We start from the raw sequence: 21,386 nt of genomic DNA, 5'->3' as shown, positions 1-21,386 counted from the left end.
GAGTCTGGGGATGAGGGGAATGACCCGCCAATTTCTGAGGTCGAGGTCACTGAGGCAGTTAAACAACTCCTCGGTGGCAGAGCCCCTGGTGTTGATGAGGTCCGCCCCGAGTTCCTGAAGGCTCTGGACGTTGTAGGGCTGTCCTGGTTGACACGCCTCTACAATGTTGCGTGGAGATCAGGGGCAGTATCCCTGGACTGGCAGACCGGGGTGGTGGTCCCCATCTTTAAGAAGGGAGACCGGAGGGTGTGTTCCAACTACAGGGGGATCACACTCCTCAGCCTCCCTGGGAAAGTCTATGCCAGGGTGCTGGAAAGGAGAGTTCGTCTGTTAGTCGAACCTCAGATACAGGAGGAACAATGCGGTTTTCGTCCTGGTCGCGGAACACTGGACCAGCTCTTTATCCTCTCGAGGATACTTGAGGGTGCATGGGAGTTTGCCCAACCAGTCTACATGTGTTTTGTGGACTTGGAGAAGGCATTCGACCGTGTCCCTCGGGGTGTCCTGTGGGAGGTGTTGCGGGAGTATGGGGTGTCTGGCCCATTGCTACGGGCCATTCGATCCCTATACAACCGTTGTAAGAGTTTGGTTCGCATTGCCGGCAATAAGTCGGACTCGTTTCCGGTGGGTGATGGGCTCCGCCAGGGCTGCCCTTTATCACCGATTCTGTTCATAATTTTTATGGACAGGATTTCTAGGCGCAGCCAAGTGGCGGAGGGCTTTCACTTCGGTGGCCTCAGAATCTCATCTCTGCTTTTTGCGGATGATGTGGTTCTGATGGCTTCATCGGGTGAGGGCCTCCAGCTCGCACTGGAACGGTTCGCAGCCGAGTGTGAAGCAGCGGGAATGAGGATCAGCACCTCCAAATCTGAGGCCATGGTTCTCAGCCGGAAAAGGGTGGAGTGCCCACTCCGGGTCGGGGATGAGTTCCTGCCCCAAGTGGAGGAGTTTAAGTATCTCGGGGTCTTGTTCGCGAGTGATGGGAGAAGGGAGCCGGAGATCGACAGACGGATTGGTGCTGCGGCTGCAGTGATGCGGACGCTGCACCGGTCCGTCGTGGTGAAGAGGGAGCTGAGTGTAAAAGCGAAGCTCTCAATTTACCGGTCGATCTACGTCCCGACCCTCACCTATGGCCACGAGCTGTGGGTAGTGACCGAAAGAACGAGATCGCGGATACAAGCGGCAGAAATGAGCTTCCTCCGAAGGGTGGCTGGCCTCTCCCTTAGAGATAGGGTGAGAAGTTCGGCCATCCGGGAGGGGCTCAGAGTAGAGCCGCTGCTCCTCCACATCGAAAGGAGCCAGTTGAGGTGGTTCGGGCATCTGACAAGGATGCCCCTGGGCGCCTCCTGGGTGAGGTGTTCCGGGCATGTCCCACCGGGAGGAGGCCCCGGGGCAGACCCAGGACGCGCTGGAGAGATTATATCTCTCGGCTGGCCTGGGAACGCCTTGGTGTTCCCCCGGATGAGCTGGAGGAGGTGGCTGGGGAGAGGGAGGTCTGGGCTTCTCTGCTTAGGCTGCTGCCCCCGCGACCCGATCTCGGATAAAGCGGATGAGGATGGATGGATGGATGGATAAGAAATACATTTTCTGACACATGGCATCTCCTTTGAGCCTTCTCTTTCGCTAAAAAAAATAAACTAATCTCTAGTTTAGTCATTATTGTAAGGTCACAGTGTTAAGGGTTTTTTTGAAAGTGGGTGAGTTGTTTGCTTGTTTGTTTTTTTTACTTCACAATATTTGTTTGAATAGCTGAAAAACTTCAATTCAAGGATTTGTCACAAAGTTTAACACTGAGACTTAGAGCCTGTATTATATATTAGAAAACATTTAGTGCATGGGATTGAAAAAAGTGGCATTTTAAAGGACAAAATCAGGACAAGTGTCTGTTGTAGTTTTGCGTAAACAAGAAGGCAGGAAGGGGATGGAAGCGCCCCGCTGGTTTTATTTTATCGCACTGAATTGACAGAGGATAGAATATAGGTTGGATAGTTAACACATATGAGTGAGAAAACAATATTTATGCAGTCACTGATCATTGATGGTCATGAGGACCATTCACAGAAATGTGGGGAATGGACTGAAGACTGAGAACACTACATCCACATAGACAGAATACACTTTTTGGTAGATCCATGGAGGTTTGCAGGCATTCGTTTTTTGCACATGGGTCTGGACTTTAGATAATTTCATAAATAGTTTCTCCTTTATGTAAATATAAAGCTACAGTCAGGAGACAATTAGCTTAAAACTAGGAAGAGAGAACAAAAGGACTAGTTTGACTTCATCCAAATTATTATTATTATTATTTTGGTAAATAAAACTAAAATATAACAAATGTTTTTAGAGCTATTAAGGGATCGGGGTAGATTAGACAATATAAGAAGTGAGTTATTGAGTTGGACATTTTTAGCTCGTTTCTCTGTTTTGCAATCAGGGCAAAAAAAAAAAATCAGTTTGGAATCAGGAAATAGATTTGAGAGCAAAATTACAGACGGGACTAAAGAAAATGAGTTTTTTTTATTCCTTGTAAATGTTTAACTTTATTTCACATTTTGATTTTAATTAAAAACTAGCTGATGGGAGCCTGTATTCACTGTATAAGTGGTGTCTATTTTAATATTGTTATTATCAACTATCTGTGCATAAACACATTAGCATATTCTCCAAAATGTCAAATAATGTGCAATAAATTAACCTTTGGTGTTTGCCTTTTTGCTATTTCTAATTTAATGAAAACTCAAAAGTAAACTCTGGGTGGTTAATATGTGAAGCAGAATCAATATGAAGGTCAATCCATTAGAAAATCACAAAGTTTAAAATAAGAGAGACACGCACAGAGGTTCTGGTGTGAGTGCAGTGCGTCTGTGCCTGCCTCTGTGCAGCTGTGAGCAGTTGTAGTGGATATGATGAGGGGAGGGCGCGTGTGCAGGATCTCTTGTTTGTAGACCACAAGGAATACTCTGCAAGGAGGAGACATCAGTTTTGCCAGCGGCACAGCAGATCAGGAGGAAGCCCACTTGATTGTCCCATCTATGCCATGTGATTTTCCTTACATCGACCCGGGGAAGAGTTCAGGCTTACAAAGCTTAAGGTAAAGGCATTTTTTTATTTGTTAGTTTGTTGTTTGTTGTTGCATCGGTTGTGTGTTTGATGTATAAAGGACAGTTTTAAGTAATGTTAGCATTCAGTTATCCATCATCATACATTAAGTGTACTCAATACTGCCCAATACAAATGTGAACATTTTTTTAAAAGTCAACTCTGTGATATGAAATTATTGTCTATTTTCTCCTGGCTGTGCCACATAGTTCCTCCTCCCAGAGATAAAGCTTCTGCCAGGCTGCTCGTACTCACTGCTGAGACAAAGGGAGTCGCCAGCCATGTGCAAGCTAAAGCCATAAACCAATGAACGTGTTAAAAACATTATGTATTTTTCATCTCTTCTTGTTCTTGCTCAGTCACCTCTACAAACTGGAGCATTCCCACTCAAACATGTACACTGCAGATATTATTCATTTATAGAGTCCCAATTCTGTCTTGCAGGAGTCAGTCAAGTGTAAGAGGGTCAGTTTGTAAAGCTCCTGTGCAGAGTGCAGTGCATTTAGCACACAGAGCTATAAATCGCTCCTCTAGAAAAGTCTTTCAATACAGTTTCCAGTGTGCATATTTAACTTAGCCCATTTGCATTTGTTTGCGCTTGTCCTTTCTTTAAAACGGGACTAAAGCTTGAAGATTTGCCCACTGACATGAATCTGTCAGCATTCCACACCCATAAGTAGGATGGCAGATTTCCAGGATGTTCTGATCGCTTCATCTGAAATGTGTGTGTGTGGCAGCAGGGGAGGAAGAAGGTGTGTTTGAAAGAGATCAAACACTCACTTTCCTTGGTTTGTTAAAGCCCTTTTGAGGCCTTCATCTGTCTCCACCTTCACAGAGCCGATCCTTCGGGAATTCAGGTTATTTTTACTTCCTTTAAAAGTAACGGCTTCTTTTATTTATTCAGAGAGGCCAGTGCGTAAAACATGTCCACTATTTATTGCCCCAGTTACACTGTTAGCGAAACACTGTACTATAATGTAACTGCATGATGTAGTCAGTTTGTAATTGTGCATTAATAATAAAGTTAAATAAATAAAGCAGGGGGGGCAAGTAGGGGTAAATTTTGTTGACCTCAAATCATGTAGCAGCACCTTTACTCGGACCTTAGTCATAACTAGGTATGTGACACCAGCCATGGTTTCTTGACTATTTTTTTCAAGGTCAACTTTGACCTTGGGCGCTAACAGTGAAGGTCAAGGTCAAATGCTTAGCCAGTCTATTTAGACAAAATTTAAAATGATATCTTTAAAACTGGACCGCTAACAAACAGACAGACAGACAAATGGAAACGATTACACACTCCTTCCCTTCAAGGGAACAAAACTGTTTCCTGTCAGAGGGCTTAATTATACTATCAAGCATTTTATTATACATCATGCAAACATATGCTTATTTTGCACCATCACAGTGTCCATGCTGGTCATGATGCCAGTTTGTTTGTTTGAGGAGTTTGGATCATTTCTGTGGGAACCAGTTCAAGTCAGCTGATGGGCTGCACATCACTGTTTCCTGTGATGGATCGTCACAGACCCTCAGACGTCAGAGGGCCAGTAATTTTGTAGTGCCATGTTCTTGACACTTTCTTGGCATTGGCATCAGTTAATTTCTTTGGTGGAAATTCATCAGATTCATACAGTTGTATTACAGCTAAAAGATAAAATACCCGTCCAGGTGAACAAAGACTTTTTTTTGTTTTTTTTACAGATTTCATAAGTCTTAAAAGACTAGAAAAGAATGTACATAATATACATAAAATAATGGTATAATTCAGGGCACAAACCCCAGTTTTCTGGGTCAAAGGTATTTGGCGTCTTAAAGTGAACTGTATGGCTTTTTCTAGAATTTGCAAAGAAAAAACAAGCTCCCCTCCAAAAGCAGGGATGTCATAATTTAATCATTTAGACCATTTTGATTACTACGTAGTAAAAATCTTAAAATGATTATATTAGTATTTATTGTTTGCTAAATATTCTCATATTGTTAAAGAAAAAAAGGAAGGCCTACTTACTGGATTATTCTATATTGTTTTGGGCTCACAAAATAAACCAGCCTTAGGTGTCTGTTGTTGTGAGCTGGTATTGCACAAATAATGTTGTACTGAGTCTTGCAGTCGTTCTCAGTGAACAGACTACAGTTTCTAAGGTCAGAGACTAACCTCCAGTTTGTTTTTTTGTTTCGTCTCAGGCAGATTTACATGAAGAAGCAAGGAAAAGGAAACACTGCCAGCATCCCCATTTCTTCCCCAACAGGGAGCAGCAGTGTGCAGGTCTACCATGACTATGAGAAGGTGGCCTTTAAGATGCATTCTGGAATTGGTCATGCTGCAGAAAACATTTCTCATCCCAGGAGAGACCGGCTCTCCAGCCGAGCTAGTGCCCACGTTCCAGACATCAACTCCATCAGCCACGAAGAAAAGCGCAGCAAGAAAGACGAGACTGGCCACAGGAGCTTCATGCGGATGATGGAGTCAAGCAGCCAGGGCTACTCGGGGCCAGAAGACAACTCAACAGACCCACATGAAACCCTGACAGAGACTTCAACTCTGACCTTTGTGGATGCATGCACTACGGAGGAGTCAGCAGAGAGCCGCAGTCTCCACGGAGTGGGGATGGTTTATCTCAAGGAGTTTGTGCTCATAGATGATGATGAAGATGGGGACATGTCGCTAAGAGAGAAAACAGTGACAGACGTGTCCTTGATGGATGGAAAAGCTGCAGACCTGGTGTGCAGCAGGCTTTTGTCCACCTCCAGCGGTTCAGTGTCAGAGTGCAAGGAGGAGTCATCTGCTCCTGACGCGCCTCCTCCTGAGGAGCCTGAAGCTGCACATGAAAAGAAAAGCTGCTGTTTGTGCACACTTTTATGACCCTTCAGGATCTCACAGATTTGAAAACCAGCACAGCTTTGTGTCCATCATATGAACTGTGATGCTGTCTGTGATAGAAACCTGAGCAGTCACTCGTGGTAGGGGAAGCAGAAGAAGATTACATTCCTGACATGCTTTTTTTAGCAACCAGCAAAACATGTTCAAGTTCAAACACCAACCACTAATGTGTTCAGTCAAACTGCTTTTTCATTATAAATATGAAATGTATGAAACAGTATGGTGCATTTGATAAACTTACAGTAAGAATGATGATCTGGATTTTGATACATGCATGTTTCTGCAATAAATGGCCGACTCTTGAAATATCAGGTGCTAGACAACAACTAACAAGAAATAAAAGAAATTTCAGTATTAAAATGTCCCGCCTACTTATATTACTAATGTCCCAGTTTCATTTGTCCATTTGAGATAACCCCACCTTTAATAATTGTAACAGCAAAGATCACAATGACTGATCATGCAGAGAGAGTCTTAGGTTTAGGTTGCCCTGGATCCTGTGTTTTTTTTACAAAAAGATCCACTTTTTAACTGCATTGTTCCCTCGCCATAAATTATGTTGGCACAATGGTTCAGTGCTAATCAACAGCTGGCGTAGGCAAAAATAACTGAGTGCCACCTGAGTGTTATTTTTATTTGGAAGGAATATGTGGAACACATTTGCCAGAACTCAAAGATACAAACTGTGTGTTTCTGTAAGATGCAAGCCTTTTTCCTCACATGCACTGTGTCCATGAACTTCTCTGACTATTACACTAAGTTTTTGTGTGTGATAATGCAGGAGCCAGTGCTTTTAGATAAGTGCGACCTCCCTGTGTTAGATCAGGTGGATCGCAAGATCTTGAATGCCAAGATTACAACTGAAGAAATTACTAAATCTATTAGTTTATTAAAAAATGGTTAGAGTCCAGGCCCAGATGGGTTAGGGAATGAATTTTACAAACAGTTCAATATTAAATTCAGATCAAAAAATCCTGGCTAAAATACTAGCGAGTAGACTCAATATGGTAATAGATAAACTGGTACACTCAGATCAAACAGGCTTCATACCAGATAGGAGTTCCTTTAATAATCTTAGGCGTCTATTTAATATAATTTACTCCTCTAAGGTGCAACAGGATCTACTTGTACTTAGCTTAGATGCCGAAAAGGCATTTGATCATGTGGAGTGGTCCTATCTCTTTGCTGTCTTAGAGAAATTTCAACTGGGACAAGATTTTATTTCCTGGATAAAATTACTCTACAAGAATCCCACAGCCAGAATCCTCACAAACCAAACATTATCCACTCAGTTTAATAAAGAAATAGGTCTATATGATCCCACTTCCTCCAAGACTTTACCTTTTTTTGGAAGTACTGTAATAATTGCTTAATTCAATGTTGGTGGTAGAGTGCCCAGTTTGTATGCATGTACAGTTTAAATAGATATGGAACAAGTTTAAGCTCAGCAGAGGGACACGACAGGGATGTGTTCTTAGTCCATTACTGTTCGCTCTGGCTCTGGAACCCCTGGCACAGACAATTCGTACTCACCCTGATATACATGGTTATGACACAGTATATACTTCTAATACTATATCGCTCTATGCTGATGACATTTTACTATACATACCAAAACCCCAAACTTCCGTCCCAGCAATCCTCTCCGTTATTGACAAATTTGGCACCTTCGCCTGTTACAAGATCAACTGGGGAAAAAGTGAAGTATTGCCCATCAAATTGGAAAGCAATGAGTGGCTTGCATCTCTCCCATTTAAAATAAGTTATGAAAAAATTATATATCTGGGTATCTCAATAACAAGAAAATATAGTTCCTTAGTGAAAGAAAACTTTCTCCCTCTACTGGAGAAGCTAGAAAACAACATCCAGTTTTGGAGGACACACCCTATCTCATTGATAGGAAGAGTGAACTCAATAAGGATGGTCTTTCTCCCGCAATATCTGTATTTGGTCCAAAATATCCCAATTTTCCTGCCCAAATCTTTCTTCAAAAAGCTGGATGCCATTATTATGCCGTTTATATGGAACTACAAAACACATAGAATAAAAAAAGAACATCTTTGTGAACACGGATCCCTTGGAGGACTTGCACTACCTAACTTTATGCATTATTATTGGGCATCAACTTTAAGAATAATTTCCCTCTTACTGGATGGTACAGCGTTACTCCCCCATGGTCTGCAGATGGAGCGGGAGGACTGCCTTCCTTACTGTGTTGGTGGAATATTACTTTCTCCTACTCCCTTGACAAGTGCATACTATAATTATAACCCAGTGATCCATACCACTTTGAGAATTTGGAAACAAATAATTAAGCACTTTAAACTGAAACCATTATCAATGAGCATGCCTGTTACAGCTAACCCCTCTTTCCTTCCATCATGTGCAGACGGTGCTTTCAACGTGTGGCAGGAACTGGGAATTCGTAAATTAAAAGACTTATATTCAAACGATACCTTCATGTCATTTCAACAATTAATAGATAGATTTGGACTACCGTGCAGCCATTTTTTTTAGATATCTTCAACTACGAAATTATATATATTATATATGAAAATCACACATCTGCCGCAGTTTGACAGCATACCGTCTGACACCTTGGATAGATGCCTTAGTGATAGCCGGGGGTTCGAACAGAAAATCTCATTATTCTATAACTCAATACAGGAGATGAGTATACCTTCAACTCATTCAATTAAAGAGGAGTGGGAAAAGGAATTTGGGATTTCCCTATCGGAAGATTTTTGGCAGGAGGTCTTACGCAAAATAAATACGCTTTTTATTAATTCCCGTCATTGCTTAATTCAGTATAAAATTGTACACAGGTTACATTGTTCAAGGGAAAGACTTCACAAAATGTATCCAGACTGCTCTCCCCTCTGTGAAAAATGTATGACACATTATGGAAATCTGTTACATAGCTTTGCACTTTGTCCAAGGCTTCAGGGTTTTTGGTGTGACATTTTTACTTATCTGTCTAATATTTTTAAAAACAAGATTGAACCAAATCCAACAGTAATTATCTTTGGGATCTCCAAAGAAACACAAAGCTTACAACATTCTCAAAAAAGGTTTATGTCATATGCACTGATCATCGCAAAGAAACTGATCCTGCAGCTTTGGAAAGGCAAAGAGGTTCCTGTGTTAAAGATGTGGCTTGCAGAGCTTACCAATACACTTCACCTTGAAAAAATAAGATATACCATGAATGGCAATGTGAAAGATTTTGAATTAATTTGACATCCTTTACTTGCATATCTTGAGAAAATATAAATTTTTGGCAGTCGGGGGATCGGGGCCCATAGTGGGGTTTTTGGGGGGTTTTTTTGTTTGTTTGGGCGTTTGTTTATTTATTTATCTATTATTTGTTCAATTTTTGTTTTGTTTTGTTTTGTTTTGTTTAGAGAAAAAGGGGGCATAAGTTCTATTAACTTGTAACAACTGTGATACTTGCTTCTAATAAAAGATATTTGAAACGAAATGCAGGAGCCAGTGTATTCTGGTCTGCTGTTTTTATTCAGCAGCTACCTGAAAGCACAAGGTATGCATGATGTCCAGAGTTGCTACTGTCACACCAGAACGGAGCTAGCGAGTGGTTATCTTCTGCTCTTGATGTGATATATAGTGAGAGCCTGACTGATACAAACGTAAACAATCTCTAAATAAGGACAAATTCCAACAGACTTGATTCTTTGAGACGGTCTGGAGTTCACCTTTGGGATTATTTTAAAGGTACAGTGTGTAAAATCTCACCACTAGATGTCAGTAAATTGCAGTCAACTGGATTCTGTTTTCTAACCCTTTCAATTCAAGTGCATAATCGTAGCTACAGTAGCTGCTGTAGGACAATCTACTCTGGCCACTGTTTATCTGTAGTGAGTCTATGCTGTCAATCCACTGTTTACTTCAGCTGTCAATATGTATCCACCTCCATTTGCTTTGGAGGAGGCTGAAGACCTTTGTGAAAGGAGTCCAAAAAGAGTCGATGAGACAGCGATGCTAAATTCTGTCCTATGGAGGTGATACTGAGGTGAGTTCTTTCACTTTTCTGTCAGAAAGCACTGCTTTGAGCCTCTGTTAGGGTCTGCTCTCTCATACAATGTGAGAATGTAATCAAACTGTTTATCAGAGGAAAACTGTGTTTTTAGGGCACTTGTCCTAAAGTCTAACATTAGCTGGTTAGCTAATAATGTTAGTTTATAACCAGCTGTTGTTGTTTAGCCAGCTTGTTATCAGCTGTCTAGAGACTTGAGAGCTTCAAGTCTAATCTGCTGATGATAAGGAATTACCAATATCAGGAATAAATTAGCATGTTTATGCAGGTTTTCATGCGTAAGAGGCCTGACTTCTGTTCAGGGGTCGAACACATGCTTGTCACATGATGAGTTTGAGGTTGAGACAAGCTTGAACTTCTAGTCTGCTTCTTTACATGCTTTATTGTTCATTTGTGCATGTTTTATTAAGGAAGCTCAGTTTTAAAAGGAACCATTTGGATGTTTACATCATTTGAAACCTTGCTAAATAATCTTTTCCCCTCAGACTTGAAGGAACTTATGGAAAAGAAATGAAAAACACTTGCTCATGTTTTACATATATTGCAAGTCCCATAGACTTACATAAATATAATTGTTATTTATTCATAACGATTGGCCATTTTGCATTTATTTCATGCAATATAATTCTAAGGACCAAGTATAAAGAAGTATAAATTCAGTATTATTTTGAGTAGTAAAAATGTGAAATGTCTTGATGCATGCTCAGTCATCCAGGTAAGTAAATCCCAAAAAGTTTCCTATTTACACATACCAGCCAGTGGACACTCTTTCAATGATGAGGATGTGCACATCCTGAATGGAGAGGAACACTGGCTTGAGTGGGGAGTCAAGAAGGCAATTTACGTGAAAAGGGAAAGACCATCTCTGAATCGAGGAGGGGGCCTAAGGGTACATCTTTTACCATCTTGCTGTGATTAAAGCCATTCCCCAACTCTCTGGGAATGGTACTCATGGCCATTGATCAATGGGCTTTGATCAATGGTCATGGCAATTTGCATATTAATAATCAAGGACCTGACCTCTTAGCTCATTGTTCATTCAGTGGGCTGGTTTCAGTCACTGTAGAAATCTACTGTTTATAAGGTTTGGGAAACCTGCAGTCAGCTGAGACTGAAGTCACCTGGATGAGTGACGAAACGTTTCTCCCACTGAAAACGTTACGTCCAGATGAACAGAATCAACCTTTTGGGAAAAATGTGAAATGTTTCAGGAGAAAATGATATAAACTGTGTATTTAAACAATCATGTACTATTGGATTGTAAGTTTATTCTATTTTTTATTCATTTATTTTTTTATTTTCTCTCTTTTCCATGTGATGTTACTCATTTGTTCAAAGGGTTCACTTCCTTGATGTTTGACTAAACTAATGGTTTTGTGATTACCCATACCTGATGTGTGCTCACACAAACACACAGTTTTCACTTTGATCTTTAGTTTGGACAAAAATGTCTAAAACTGGCTTGTTAATATATAAACACACACACACACACACACACACACACACACAGAGCCACAGCTGTGAAGAGTTTAGCTTACTAATTCGAGTGACAGAAAACCCCAGTTAGGACCCTGCTGGGCAGAGAGATAGGAGCTCATCAGACTTATCTCCCCCTCCCACATCACCCACTGCAGACCCCTAGTTTCAACATAAATACAAAAACTTAAAACACCACTTATATATTTATGGAGTCTAATCTAAGTGAGCCGTCACTTAGCATCGGGTAAACTGCACTTAACGTTCATGAATCCATAAGAGCTGTGTCAGTGGTTAACACCAAACTGGTGTAATGAGGAGTTTAATATGCACAAAACTAACCGTTACAAGTGACACCATGTTTTGTAAGAGGAAATTCAGCAGGTTTATGGGGCCAAATATAGCCGTTATCAGCTCCCACAGCTGAGTGGGCAGTCCACTGTGAGTAGTGAACTATCATCTGCAGATGCGAGTAGTAACTGAACATGCCAGACGATGACAGCTGAAACCACAAAACTGCTAGAGGACCATTGAGAAAAGGAGTTTCTTTCCCAGGGTGACCTCAGCTCACCCACTCACAGTTCTGGTTATCAAATGCGCTCAGCTTAATAATGGTGCACAAGAAGGAAGTACATAAATAAAAAAAATATATATATAGAAAAAACGAAGATGAGGACGAAGAGGTTTTGTGTCGGGTGAAGTCCACGGGGAGACTGGAAGGATGGATGAAGGAAACAAAACCATGATTGTGTTTTTTCTGCTCTTCGTTTTTTCAGGTGAGAATCCTGGTGACATTTTTCTCCCCGCAATTCTGATTTTATAATTACAACGTATGATTTATATGACATAATGAACAACTTTAAGTATCAACATGATAATTGGAGAAGAGTCCTCTCTATCCTCTCAGGTAAGCCAGCAGAAGGCCAGAGTCTGTTGGATGTGTGCTCAACCTGCCATGCTAATGCCACGTGTGACGACAAGTCAGATGGCTCGGGCAAAGTTTGTAACTGCAAGTACGGCTTTGTTGGAAATGGAAGAACCTTCTGTCAAGGTAGGAAAAAACTATATTCTGCTCCTCCAGTTAATATATTAAAAATTAATCAAGTAACTTTATGTAATGTAAAAGAGGCTGCTCATAGAGATAAACCCACAGCGAATCAGCATCCACTTGTACAGTTTTCCAAGACTCCAAACAGCTCTTTGACGACTTTATGCTAACTATTTTGGTTTCATCAGCACCAAATTTATCGTTTTTTACCACCAACATCAGGATCATTTCTAGCAACAGCAGTGATCTGTCAGCACTCTGCTGCTGCACAGCAATCAAACAGTATGTAACCAAACAGCCCACAGACCATAGACGAAAACATGACACGTAGCTACCTGTTGTACAGTTTTGACATGAGCGTCTCCACTGTCAGCATCCTGGCAGTAAAAAAACGGATGTAAGGAGAAGAGGCGTCTGACTGACACTGCATGCTTCACAATTTGTGATTGACAAAGTGTTAGCCAAAGTTTTATAACACAGGCAATCATTTTAAAACAGAGTATGACCACAATTAACAAAGTAGATGTAATTTTTATTCCATATGACCCCAAACAAGTATTTACAGAGTTTAACATGTTTATAGAGGTCACATCAGAAAGACTTCAATAGGTCTGGAAGTCACATGAGTTAAGGCAAAGTCTCATTGGCTTTATTTTCCTAGCCTGAAGCTATATCCATGTTTTATACTGGCTATGCCACAGGCAAGGTTAATAAGCTGGTGAGCATGATGGAGTATTTAGCAGCTCACAAGCTACAAATATAGCTCCAAATGATGCTCATGTTGCTTTACTTGCTTCCTGACACTTGAAGGTATGTCTTATTATAGTTTCTATCCGAGAGGCCACCATCTCTTAAAAATCCTCGACAGAAGTATTTTGTAGAGGGTCAATACTAATGTCATTAGTGAGATTTGAAACAACAACTTATTTATTAAAATACTTTTAAAATTTTTAAGTTTTTTTTTTTTCAAAGAAGTATTTTTAGTGTATTCCTTTAAAAAGTATATGTTTTTACCATAATACTCTATCATGCAGTTACTTATCTCACATTATCTGGGTTCATGAAAATGTCTATAAACTCTCATGGTAATTATTCCCATAGACCTTTTCCACACCTTTGACTTGCCGAAAAAAATTCTTATTGATCGTTTTCTTTGTTTCTCCAGACAAAGATGAGTGTCAGATAGGATCCAGTAAGATCTGTGGCCAGCACACCACTTGTCACAACACTTTTGGCAGCTACTACTGTACTTGTCTGACTGGCTACAGCCCTTCTAACAACATGGCTGTTTTCATCCCAAATGATGGCACCCACTGCCAGGGTGAGTTTGCGCTGTACCCGGGTCACACCTATGATATTAGAAATACATTATTAAATGAGCTAATTTTAAGCCACATGTTCATCATCTCTCTTTGACTGTGCAGACATTGATGAGTGCAGGATCACAGGGCAGTGTGGAGAGGGAGCTCAATGCAGGAATCTTGAGGGCAGCTTTGACTGCAGCTGCCAGGTTGGATACAAAATCTACAATGGAGTAGAACCCTTTAACCCACTGAGAGACAAAGCTTCCTGCAAAGGTGCGCTCATATTTATTTATATGACATTTTGTCACTCTTCTAAAGTTCTGGTGTAATGTCAAAAATATATGGCTCTTGGTTTGGCTCTGCCACACTACTATCTGGTTAATATAATAATGAAGGCCAGTGTGAAGGTTCTCAGTCATCCAGGTCATGGTAATCTAAGGTGCTTGGAAAGAAAAGTTTCTTGAAGACATTTCACATCTTATCCGAGAAGCTTCTTCAGTTCTAAGAACAATTGGTGGAGACTCCAGATTTTTAAGCCCTATTGGGAGTGTCCCAAAGAGGGACCAGGACCCCTAATCACACAAGCCAAGGTGTGAAAATGGGTGTGGGTCACAATCAGCCAAGGTTTCCGGTGAACCCATTGTGAAACCTAACCCCACCCTATCATGTGATTTACTGAGAACAAATGACCCAGAAAGTGAGTGGGCGTTAAGGCGTCTGAGAAGGGATCTTAAAACTGGATTATAGATGGCAGACAGTAAGCCCCGCCCTCTGTTCAAAGATGGTTGTTCACAGTGGACATAGATGCCTTCTTTCACATTGGCATCCTCGAAAGCGTGACCTTTGACCTTTAGATGCAGATGTACAGCTGAGTCTTGACCTGTTGAGGTGGCTTTTCTATGTTGTGCCATGTGTTTATGAAGTGGCTGGTCCAAGGTGTTTGGAAATGTTGTAGGTGTTGTGAGGTAAGACGGAGACCAATTGCTCTTAGAACTGAAGAAGCTTCTCAGGTGAGAGATGAAACATCTTCAAGAAACTTAAAGAAGTCCAGATGCTTTTCTTACCAAGCTCCTTAGACAATGACGGCCAATCTTGAATTAAATCCATGCAACCAGTCGCTGTAAAGAAAAGCTGGATGTAAACCTCAGTTGTGTATAATCCTGTCCTGCTCAGTTGTTGACTGTGGCCCGCCTGCACTACTGGAGGACACGTTCCTACTGTCAGTCACAGGAACTACGTACAGCAGCGTGGCCACGTTCATCTGCGATGAAGGCTTTGTGTGGAGGAGGGGAGACAACAGCTCTGTGTGTGGTGCTGAGGGGCTGTGGAGCGAACCTAACATGGTCTGTGAAGGTAATGAAACTCTTTGGTGCTTGTAGCTGTTGTGATGTTCAGCTCTGCTTAACATTATGTGTTTTAAAATGCATTCACTGATATTTTAATGTTAACACTGGAGACAACACTGTGAATCTCAAGGTGATTATCTGCCAACTTTAACTTATTCAGAGGATTTCAGGATCATTAAAGTCATTACTCTTTTGTTTGGGTCATACTGATGAGGTACCCGTTTAAAAATTCATCATTAAAGGTCCTTATTGTACATATGTGTATTTAAAAATATGATAACCCTCTCAAAATTAACAACGGCTTTTTAACTGGCTTATAACTTTATTTCCACAGCATCGATGAATTGTGCATTAGAGCTATGAACTGAAGCTGAACGAGAGCCGCATTGTACGTTCATGTGATACCAATCGGTACCACAAGATGGTGCCGCATTTGAATGTAACCTTTATTTTCCAGGCTAGTCATTCAAGGGACACAAAAGCAAAGCCTGATGAGGAAATAGAGAGATTAGAAACAGCAGCACATGTCAGAAAATATCTTAACACATCCACTGGTGAAATGCTGCCCCCTGGTGCTGAAAGTTTTGTTCCATAAACAGAAATGACTAAAACCTTTAAGTCATGTGTCACATTTTTGTGCTTGTATTTACATGGAAACTCACATACTGCAGTATTTGTTATCATCAGTTCAGTCACACCAGCAAGAAGATAATAGACGGAATGGAAAGTGTATTAATGCTGATTTTCTTCCTAGTATGCTTATAAATCTAAAAAATGTTTAGTTTTTTTGCTGAAACAAGTTACTCTAATACTTGTTATGAGTATTAATGCATTATTTTTACTAATGTAAAAACTTGCCTAATAATAATAATAACGCATTTGCATGTTTTTCCAACATCCAGAGAGTTTTAGCCAGTGACAGGATTGTTTATGAAATGGATCAGTTTGAGTTGTTGGCGATTTTCAGGTGAAAACATTTTCATGCAGCATGTCACTACTTTGGCTCCCAGAGGTTGACTGTGGTTCTCCACCTGCCGTCCCTCACTCACGTTTGCTGTGGAATAAAAGCACAAGGATGGGCACTGAGGTGGTTTACCAGTGTAACTCTGGATATCATAATGTTGGAAAGGGAAATGTCTCCATCTGCACTGCAGCTGGACAGTGGGCGGGTCCATCTGTGCTCTGCCGAGGTACTGTCACTGTACTTTCATGCTAATGAGGACTATTTCTAATCGAAAATGATCTACTGACTGAATTAATCTGAATCCTTTGTGTTACATTGTTGTGGTGATTGTCGTTCCTTGTAGAGATCTTGTGTGGAAATCCTCCTGTAATTGAATTCACTGGGCAGGTGTGGAGTTATAACTCCACCCCTGGCAGCACTGTGCTCTATTTCTGTAAAGACGGCTTTTATAACAAAGGAGGAAATAATGTATCCACCTGTCAGGAAAATGGTCAGTGGACATCCCCAACTTTGTCATGCCAAGGTAATCAAACAATGGATTGTTTTCTAATGAAAAAAGCAGCATTAAATTATTAAATTCAATTCAATTTTATATAGCGCCGAAAAAACAACTGCCACCTCAAGGCACTTTATATCAACCACTTGGCGACAGTGGGAAAGAAAAACCCTCTTTCAACAGGAAGAAACCTCTGGTGGAACCAGGCTAAGAGGAGGAAGACAGAACAACATCATAAGGACTTTTGAAAAAATAAATAAATAAATAAAGGTTTAATGTAGAGATTTAATGAGATAATTCAAGATTAAAGAGATTTTTAAAAGGTGGCCAATTTTAAAAAGTCACTTGATTTTAAGACCCGGTCGGTCCTGTTTGATTATACCTGTTTCTCTTGCTATGACAAACTAAACTATATTGTTCAATATCTTATTGCGAAGTGAATTAAAATGTCTTGTGCTTTCAGTTGTTTTTATAATCCTGCGTAACTCCCCTTGTGTATCATTTCCCGTCATAGAGATATTATGTGGGGATCCTCCAAATCTGCCTCACACTGGACAATTGTGGAAAGGTAGCTCCACCCCAGGAAGCACTGTAATTTACTACTGTAAAAAAGGATTTTATCACAGTGACGGAAACAATGTTTCAGTGTGCACAATTAATGGTTACTGGACAAAACCAGATATCTCATGCAAAGGTAACATCTTTCTTCTGGCGCTCTCGAGACACAAATAACTGTTTATTTTCTTCTGTTAAATGATAGATGTTTTTTCATCTGTAGAAGTTGACTGTGGCAAGCCCCTACTCATCCCTAATTCAGTCATGTACTGGGATAAAATTTCCACTGTGGGCTCAAAGGTTATTTATCAGTGTAAACCTGGATATCGCAATGCTGGAACAGGGAATGTATCTGTTTGTAGTGCCAGTGGAAAATGGGATGCAGCACCTATCCTTTGTCAAGGTGACAATTAATTATAAACTTGGTTGTTAATTACTGTAAAGTCATTTTAAACCACTGTGCAGTTTACCCATACACAATTCAAAACTCAAAATTGTGGAAGCATTGCTGACAACATACATCTAGCTATTATGACCCAAAATGACCAGCTTTCTTTTTGTTATAGAAATCAACTGTTGGGAGCCTGTTTTAAAACCCAATGCTAAAATGTTATGGGATGGCACATCACGCGTTGGTAGTGTGGTTTATTACCAGTGTGCAGAGGGATATTACACCAGGAGCCTGAGAAACTACTCAGTATGTGGAGAAAACGGACTATGGGAGGATATTGATCTGTGGTGTGAAGGTGCAGATTATTACATAATGCATGTTCAGGGGCTGTTGTTGTTGTTGTTATGGAAAAAAAGGCATGTTTCATGGAGGATTGGACAGTGTGTCTGTCTTGTTGCATGTCTTTATAGCCCACAGTCTGTGCTCATTCATGTCTGTGTGTCAGACAGAAATAAGCTGTGGTCCCCCAGTAGCCCTCCCCCACACTAATCTCCTGTGGGGCCACAGCAGCACACCGGGGACCACTGTGCTGTATGAGTGCATGGAAGGATTTTACCAGGAGAGTGGGAATAATATGTCAACATGTTCACTATCAGGAGAGTGGGGGGAAGTATCTATAAAGTGCAAAGGTAGAGTAACGATCTCTCTGTATCTGTTCAGCAGTGGGAGCATCATTATTTCTAATTATTAGCATGCTGTTTATGTGTTTGCATGCTGCTTATTAATTTGTTTGTCCCTGCATGCTCTGTGGTAGATAGATAAATGTGGGTCTGCATCATATTCAGCATGTAAATCTTAATATTTTTCTTTATTTCTAGGATTTTGGTTTCCTTTAGGTGCATGCTGAAAAAACAATGAATAGCACTATTTCTGAGTCATTAAACAATTCACTCTTGCTATTTTCCAGCTAAATGTGGCCCAGCTCCTTTTCTTGCCAACTCCAAGGTGGTGTGGCATAATAGAAGTATTGTGATCCACCGCTGCGTGGCAGGATATCACAGCTGGAGGGGAAGCAACGTCTCTGTGTGCGGGAGCTCCGGGGAGTGGCAGAAAGCTACGCTGAGATGCATAGGTAAGTGTCAGCATACAGTTAAAGCCACATTCTCATTGTTTCATACAGATGACCTTAGGCGTCATCTGGAGGGGATTCCAAATGTTTAACTTGTATTTAGAAGCTTTTCAGTGCATCTTTTATTATGGTCCAAAGAGATTCTGATGCAAGTTAACAAGGCTGAAAAGCCCCCAAAAAGGAAAACCTTTCAGAATAGCCAGATCAACAACCGGCATTGGTAATACAGATTACTGGCCTTCAGAATTCTCAATATTCTTAAAAGGAAGGACTGTGCTGGCCAAAAGGCCTGAAAGACTGCAGAAGACAACTAAAGTGGCTGACTGCATAATTTTCATTACATCTAGCCAACATAAGAACATTCTTGATGAGGTAGGTGAATGATTGTTAAAGTCTGCAACCAAGAAATTCCTTCATGGATGGAAATATAGTGCGTTTACAACAAGGTGCAAACCACTGGTTACACTCAAGAACAAGAAGGCCAGATTAGTCTTTGTCTGAAAAAACAAAATAGAGGCTGATCGGTTCTGGAAAAGATTCTTTTGATACAAGAAAGAGAGAGATTAAATTGTACCATAATGATGGCAAGAGAAAAGAAGGGAAGGAAAGGAACTGCTCATGTTCCAAAGCACAGCACACCATCTGTTAAACACCACAGAGCCAGTGCTTTAGCATGGGATGGCTGCCAGTGGAATCAGGTCTTTAGTGTATAATTGATGATGTGACTGTTGATAACAGTAGCAGGATGAATTCTAAAGCGTACAAGGCCCTACTCTCTCCTCAGATTCAGCCACAGTATAATTGTCATAAGCTTTGTGGATTGTTGTTATTTACAGACTCAAAGGCAGGAGACAGGAGGCATAGAGAAAACTCAGTGTAAGCTTCGATGTCTGTGAAGGTTCTCAGTCATCCAGGTCATCGTAGTCAAAGGAGCTTGCAAAGAAAAGCGTCTGGACTTCTTTAAGTTGCTTGAAGACGTTTCACCTCTCATCCGAGAAGCTTCTTCAGTTCTAAGGTCAAACGGTGGAGAGTCCCAGATTTAAACCTAGTGGGAGTTTCCCCCCAAAGAGGGACAAAAGGACCCCCTGATGATCCTCTAATCACCTGAGCCAAGGTGTGAAAGCGGGTGTGGGTCCCAATCAGCCAGGGTTTCGGGTGAGCTCATTGTGAAACCTGGCCCCACCTTATCATGCGATTTCCTGATGGCCCAGGATGTGAGTGGGCGTTAAGGCGTCTGGGGAGGGAACTCAAAACTGGATTATAGATGGCAGACAGTTGGTGTCGTAAACCACCGCCTCTGTTCAAAGATGGTTGCTCACAGTGGACATAGATGGCTTCTTTCATTCCTCTTTCAAACCATCTGTCCTCTCTGTCCAAAATGTGAATGTTGGCATCCTCGAAAGAGTGACCTTTATCCTTTAGATGCAGATGGACTGCTGAGTCTTGTCCTGTGCTTTCACACCTTGGCTCAGGTGATTAGAGGATCATCAGGGGGTCCTTTTGTCCCTCTTTGGGGGGATACTCCCACTGGGTTTAAATCTGGGACTCTCGGCCATTTGACCTTAGAACTGAAGAAGCTTTTCGGATGAGAGGTGAAACGTCTTCAAGCAACTTAAAGAAGTCCAGACGCTTTTCTTTGCAAGCTCCTTTGACTGTAAGCTTCGATGTTGATTTCCCAGGTGATAAACAAAGTTCAGAGTCCACAGAGCAGTTTACAGAAAACTAGGAATCCTTAGATCAGGAAATACTAAGAATTCCAAACACAAGCAAACTCAGCACTAGATGATCCACAGCCAGAGGGATGACTTGACAAAGGACAAGGAGAGACTGAGACAATAAATACAGGAGTTGATGGGGGAAAGGAAACAGGTGGGAAACACAGCTGAAAATAATAATGGAAGATGAGAAAAGGGAAGTAAAATAAAACAGGAAGTAATTACTCCGAGACAAACGACTAACATAATACGACACAATAGAAAGAATAAGAAAATAAGTGACTGTGCCAGATAACCCTAATGCAGAATATTAACCAAAACAAATAATTGAGGCTCAGGATACTAAGAAATGTGATTATCAACCACAATCAAACTAAGAACTAAATGGAACATTAAATAATAAACAAGAATTAAGTCCACAAATTAAACACTGGTTCTGAAACCCAAGACCATAACAATAATAATACAGTACAGCTGTATGGCTGTCCATGACCAGCCTGTAGTGGGTAAATACTGTGGCTGACATGTTCATTATATCCCACAAAATGCTTTTTTTTCATCCACAGAAATCAAACCACCTATCAATCACCTGCTTATTTTTAATGAAAGCTGCCTGCAGTGGAAAGCAGAAAAGTACGAGGAGGACACAGAGATTTACAAGGTAAGATAAAACATCATCTACCTTCTTTAGCAACCAGGACTTTTCTCCATGACACATTTGATTTAAACTTTCTAGGTGACTTACACTGGATCCAGGGACTACCAGAGACCCTTTTATAACAAAAGGAAGAGATTTCTGAGGTCCAAAGCAGACCAGCTGAAGCTCTGCCTCAGCTTGCTTCCAGTCACAAACTATAGCATCACTGTCACTGCAACATCTGCCAGGTTCACAGCCTCCGTCACCACAAACACCAGTCTACCAGGTAGC

At 41.0% G+C, this 21,386-nt stretch overlaps 2 protein-coding genes across 5 annotated transcripts in view; both read left to right on the top strand.

The window, feature by feature from the left end:
- The first annotated feature begins 1,536 nt into the window (after positions 1–1,536).
- On the top strand, positions 1,537–9,203 carry LOC102077065 (paralemmin-2). The gene is made up of 2 exons (XM_005472964.3): positions 1,537–3,091; positions 5,284–9,203. Exons 1-2 carry the CDS (start codon positions 3,033–3,035, stop codon positions 5,960–5,962), a joined length of 738 nt encoding a protein of 245 aa, XP_005473021.1. The 5' UTR covers positions 1,537–3,032; the 3' UTR covers positions 5,963–9,203.
- Positions 9,204–9,839: 636 nt separating this feature from the next.
- Positions 9,840–21,386, top strand: part of susd1 (sushi domain containing 1) — a 12,937-nt gene continuing 1,390 nt past the window's right edge. Inside the window, exons 1-15 of one of the 4 annotated variants that reach the window (XM_025896909.1) lie at positions 9,840–10,010; positions 11,373–12,286; positions 12,418–12,561; positions 13,724–13,879; positions 13,983–14,135; positions 15,036–15,215; positions 16,219–16,398; positions 16,516–16,695; positions 17,183–17,362; positions 17,447–17,626; positions 17,790–17,969; positions 18,124–18,303; positions 18,582–18,746; positions 21,025–21,119; positions 21,195–21,381. In XM_025896909.1, the coding sequence (XP_025752694.1) occupies positions 12,232–12,286; positions 12,418–12,561; positions 13,724–13,879; positions 13,983–14,135; positions 15,036–15,215; positions 16,219–16,398; positions 16,516–16,695; positions 17,183–17,362; positions 17,447–17,626; positions 17,790–17,969; positions 18,124–18,303; positions 18,582–18,746; positions 21,025–21,119; positions 21,195–21,381 (2,215 nt within the window). In that variant the 5' untranslated portion in view covers positions 9,840–10,010; positions 11,373–12,231. Of the gene's footprint in view, positions 12,287–12,417; positions 12,562–13,723; positions 13,880–13,982; positions 14,136–15,035; positions 15,216–16,218; positions 16,399–16,515; positions 16,696–17,182; positions 17,363–17,446; positions 17,627–17,789; positions 17,970–18,123; positions 18,304–18,581; positions 18,747–21,024; positions 21,120–21,194; positions 21,382–21,386 lie in introns of all 4 variants that reach the window. The other 3 variants (XM_005472963.4, XM_025896910.1, XM_013273394.3) reach the window with 3 other exon arrangements.

This window comes from Oreochromis niloticus, linkage group LG12 (assembly GCF_001858045.2).
Source record: "Oreochromis niloticus isolate F11D_XX linkage group LG12, O_niloticus_UMD_NMBU, whole genome shotgun sequence".
Classification (NCBI taxonomy): Eukaryota; Metazoa; Chordata; class Actinopteri; order Cichliformes; family Cichlidae; genus Oreochromis; species Oreochromis niloticus.
This window is presented reverse-complemented; position numbering and strand designations above follow the sequence as displayed.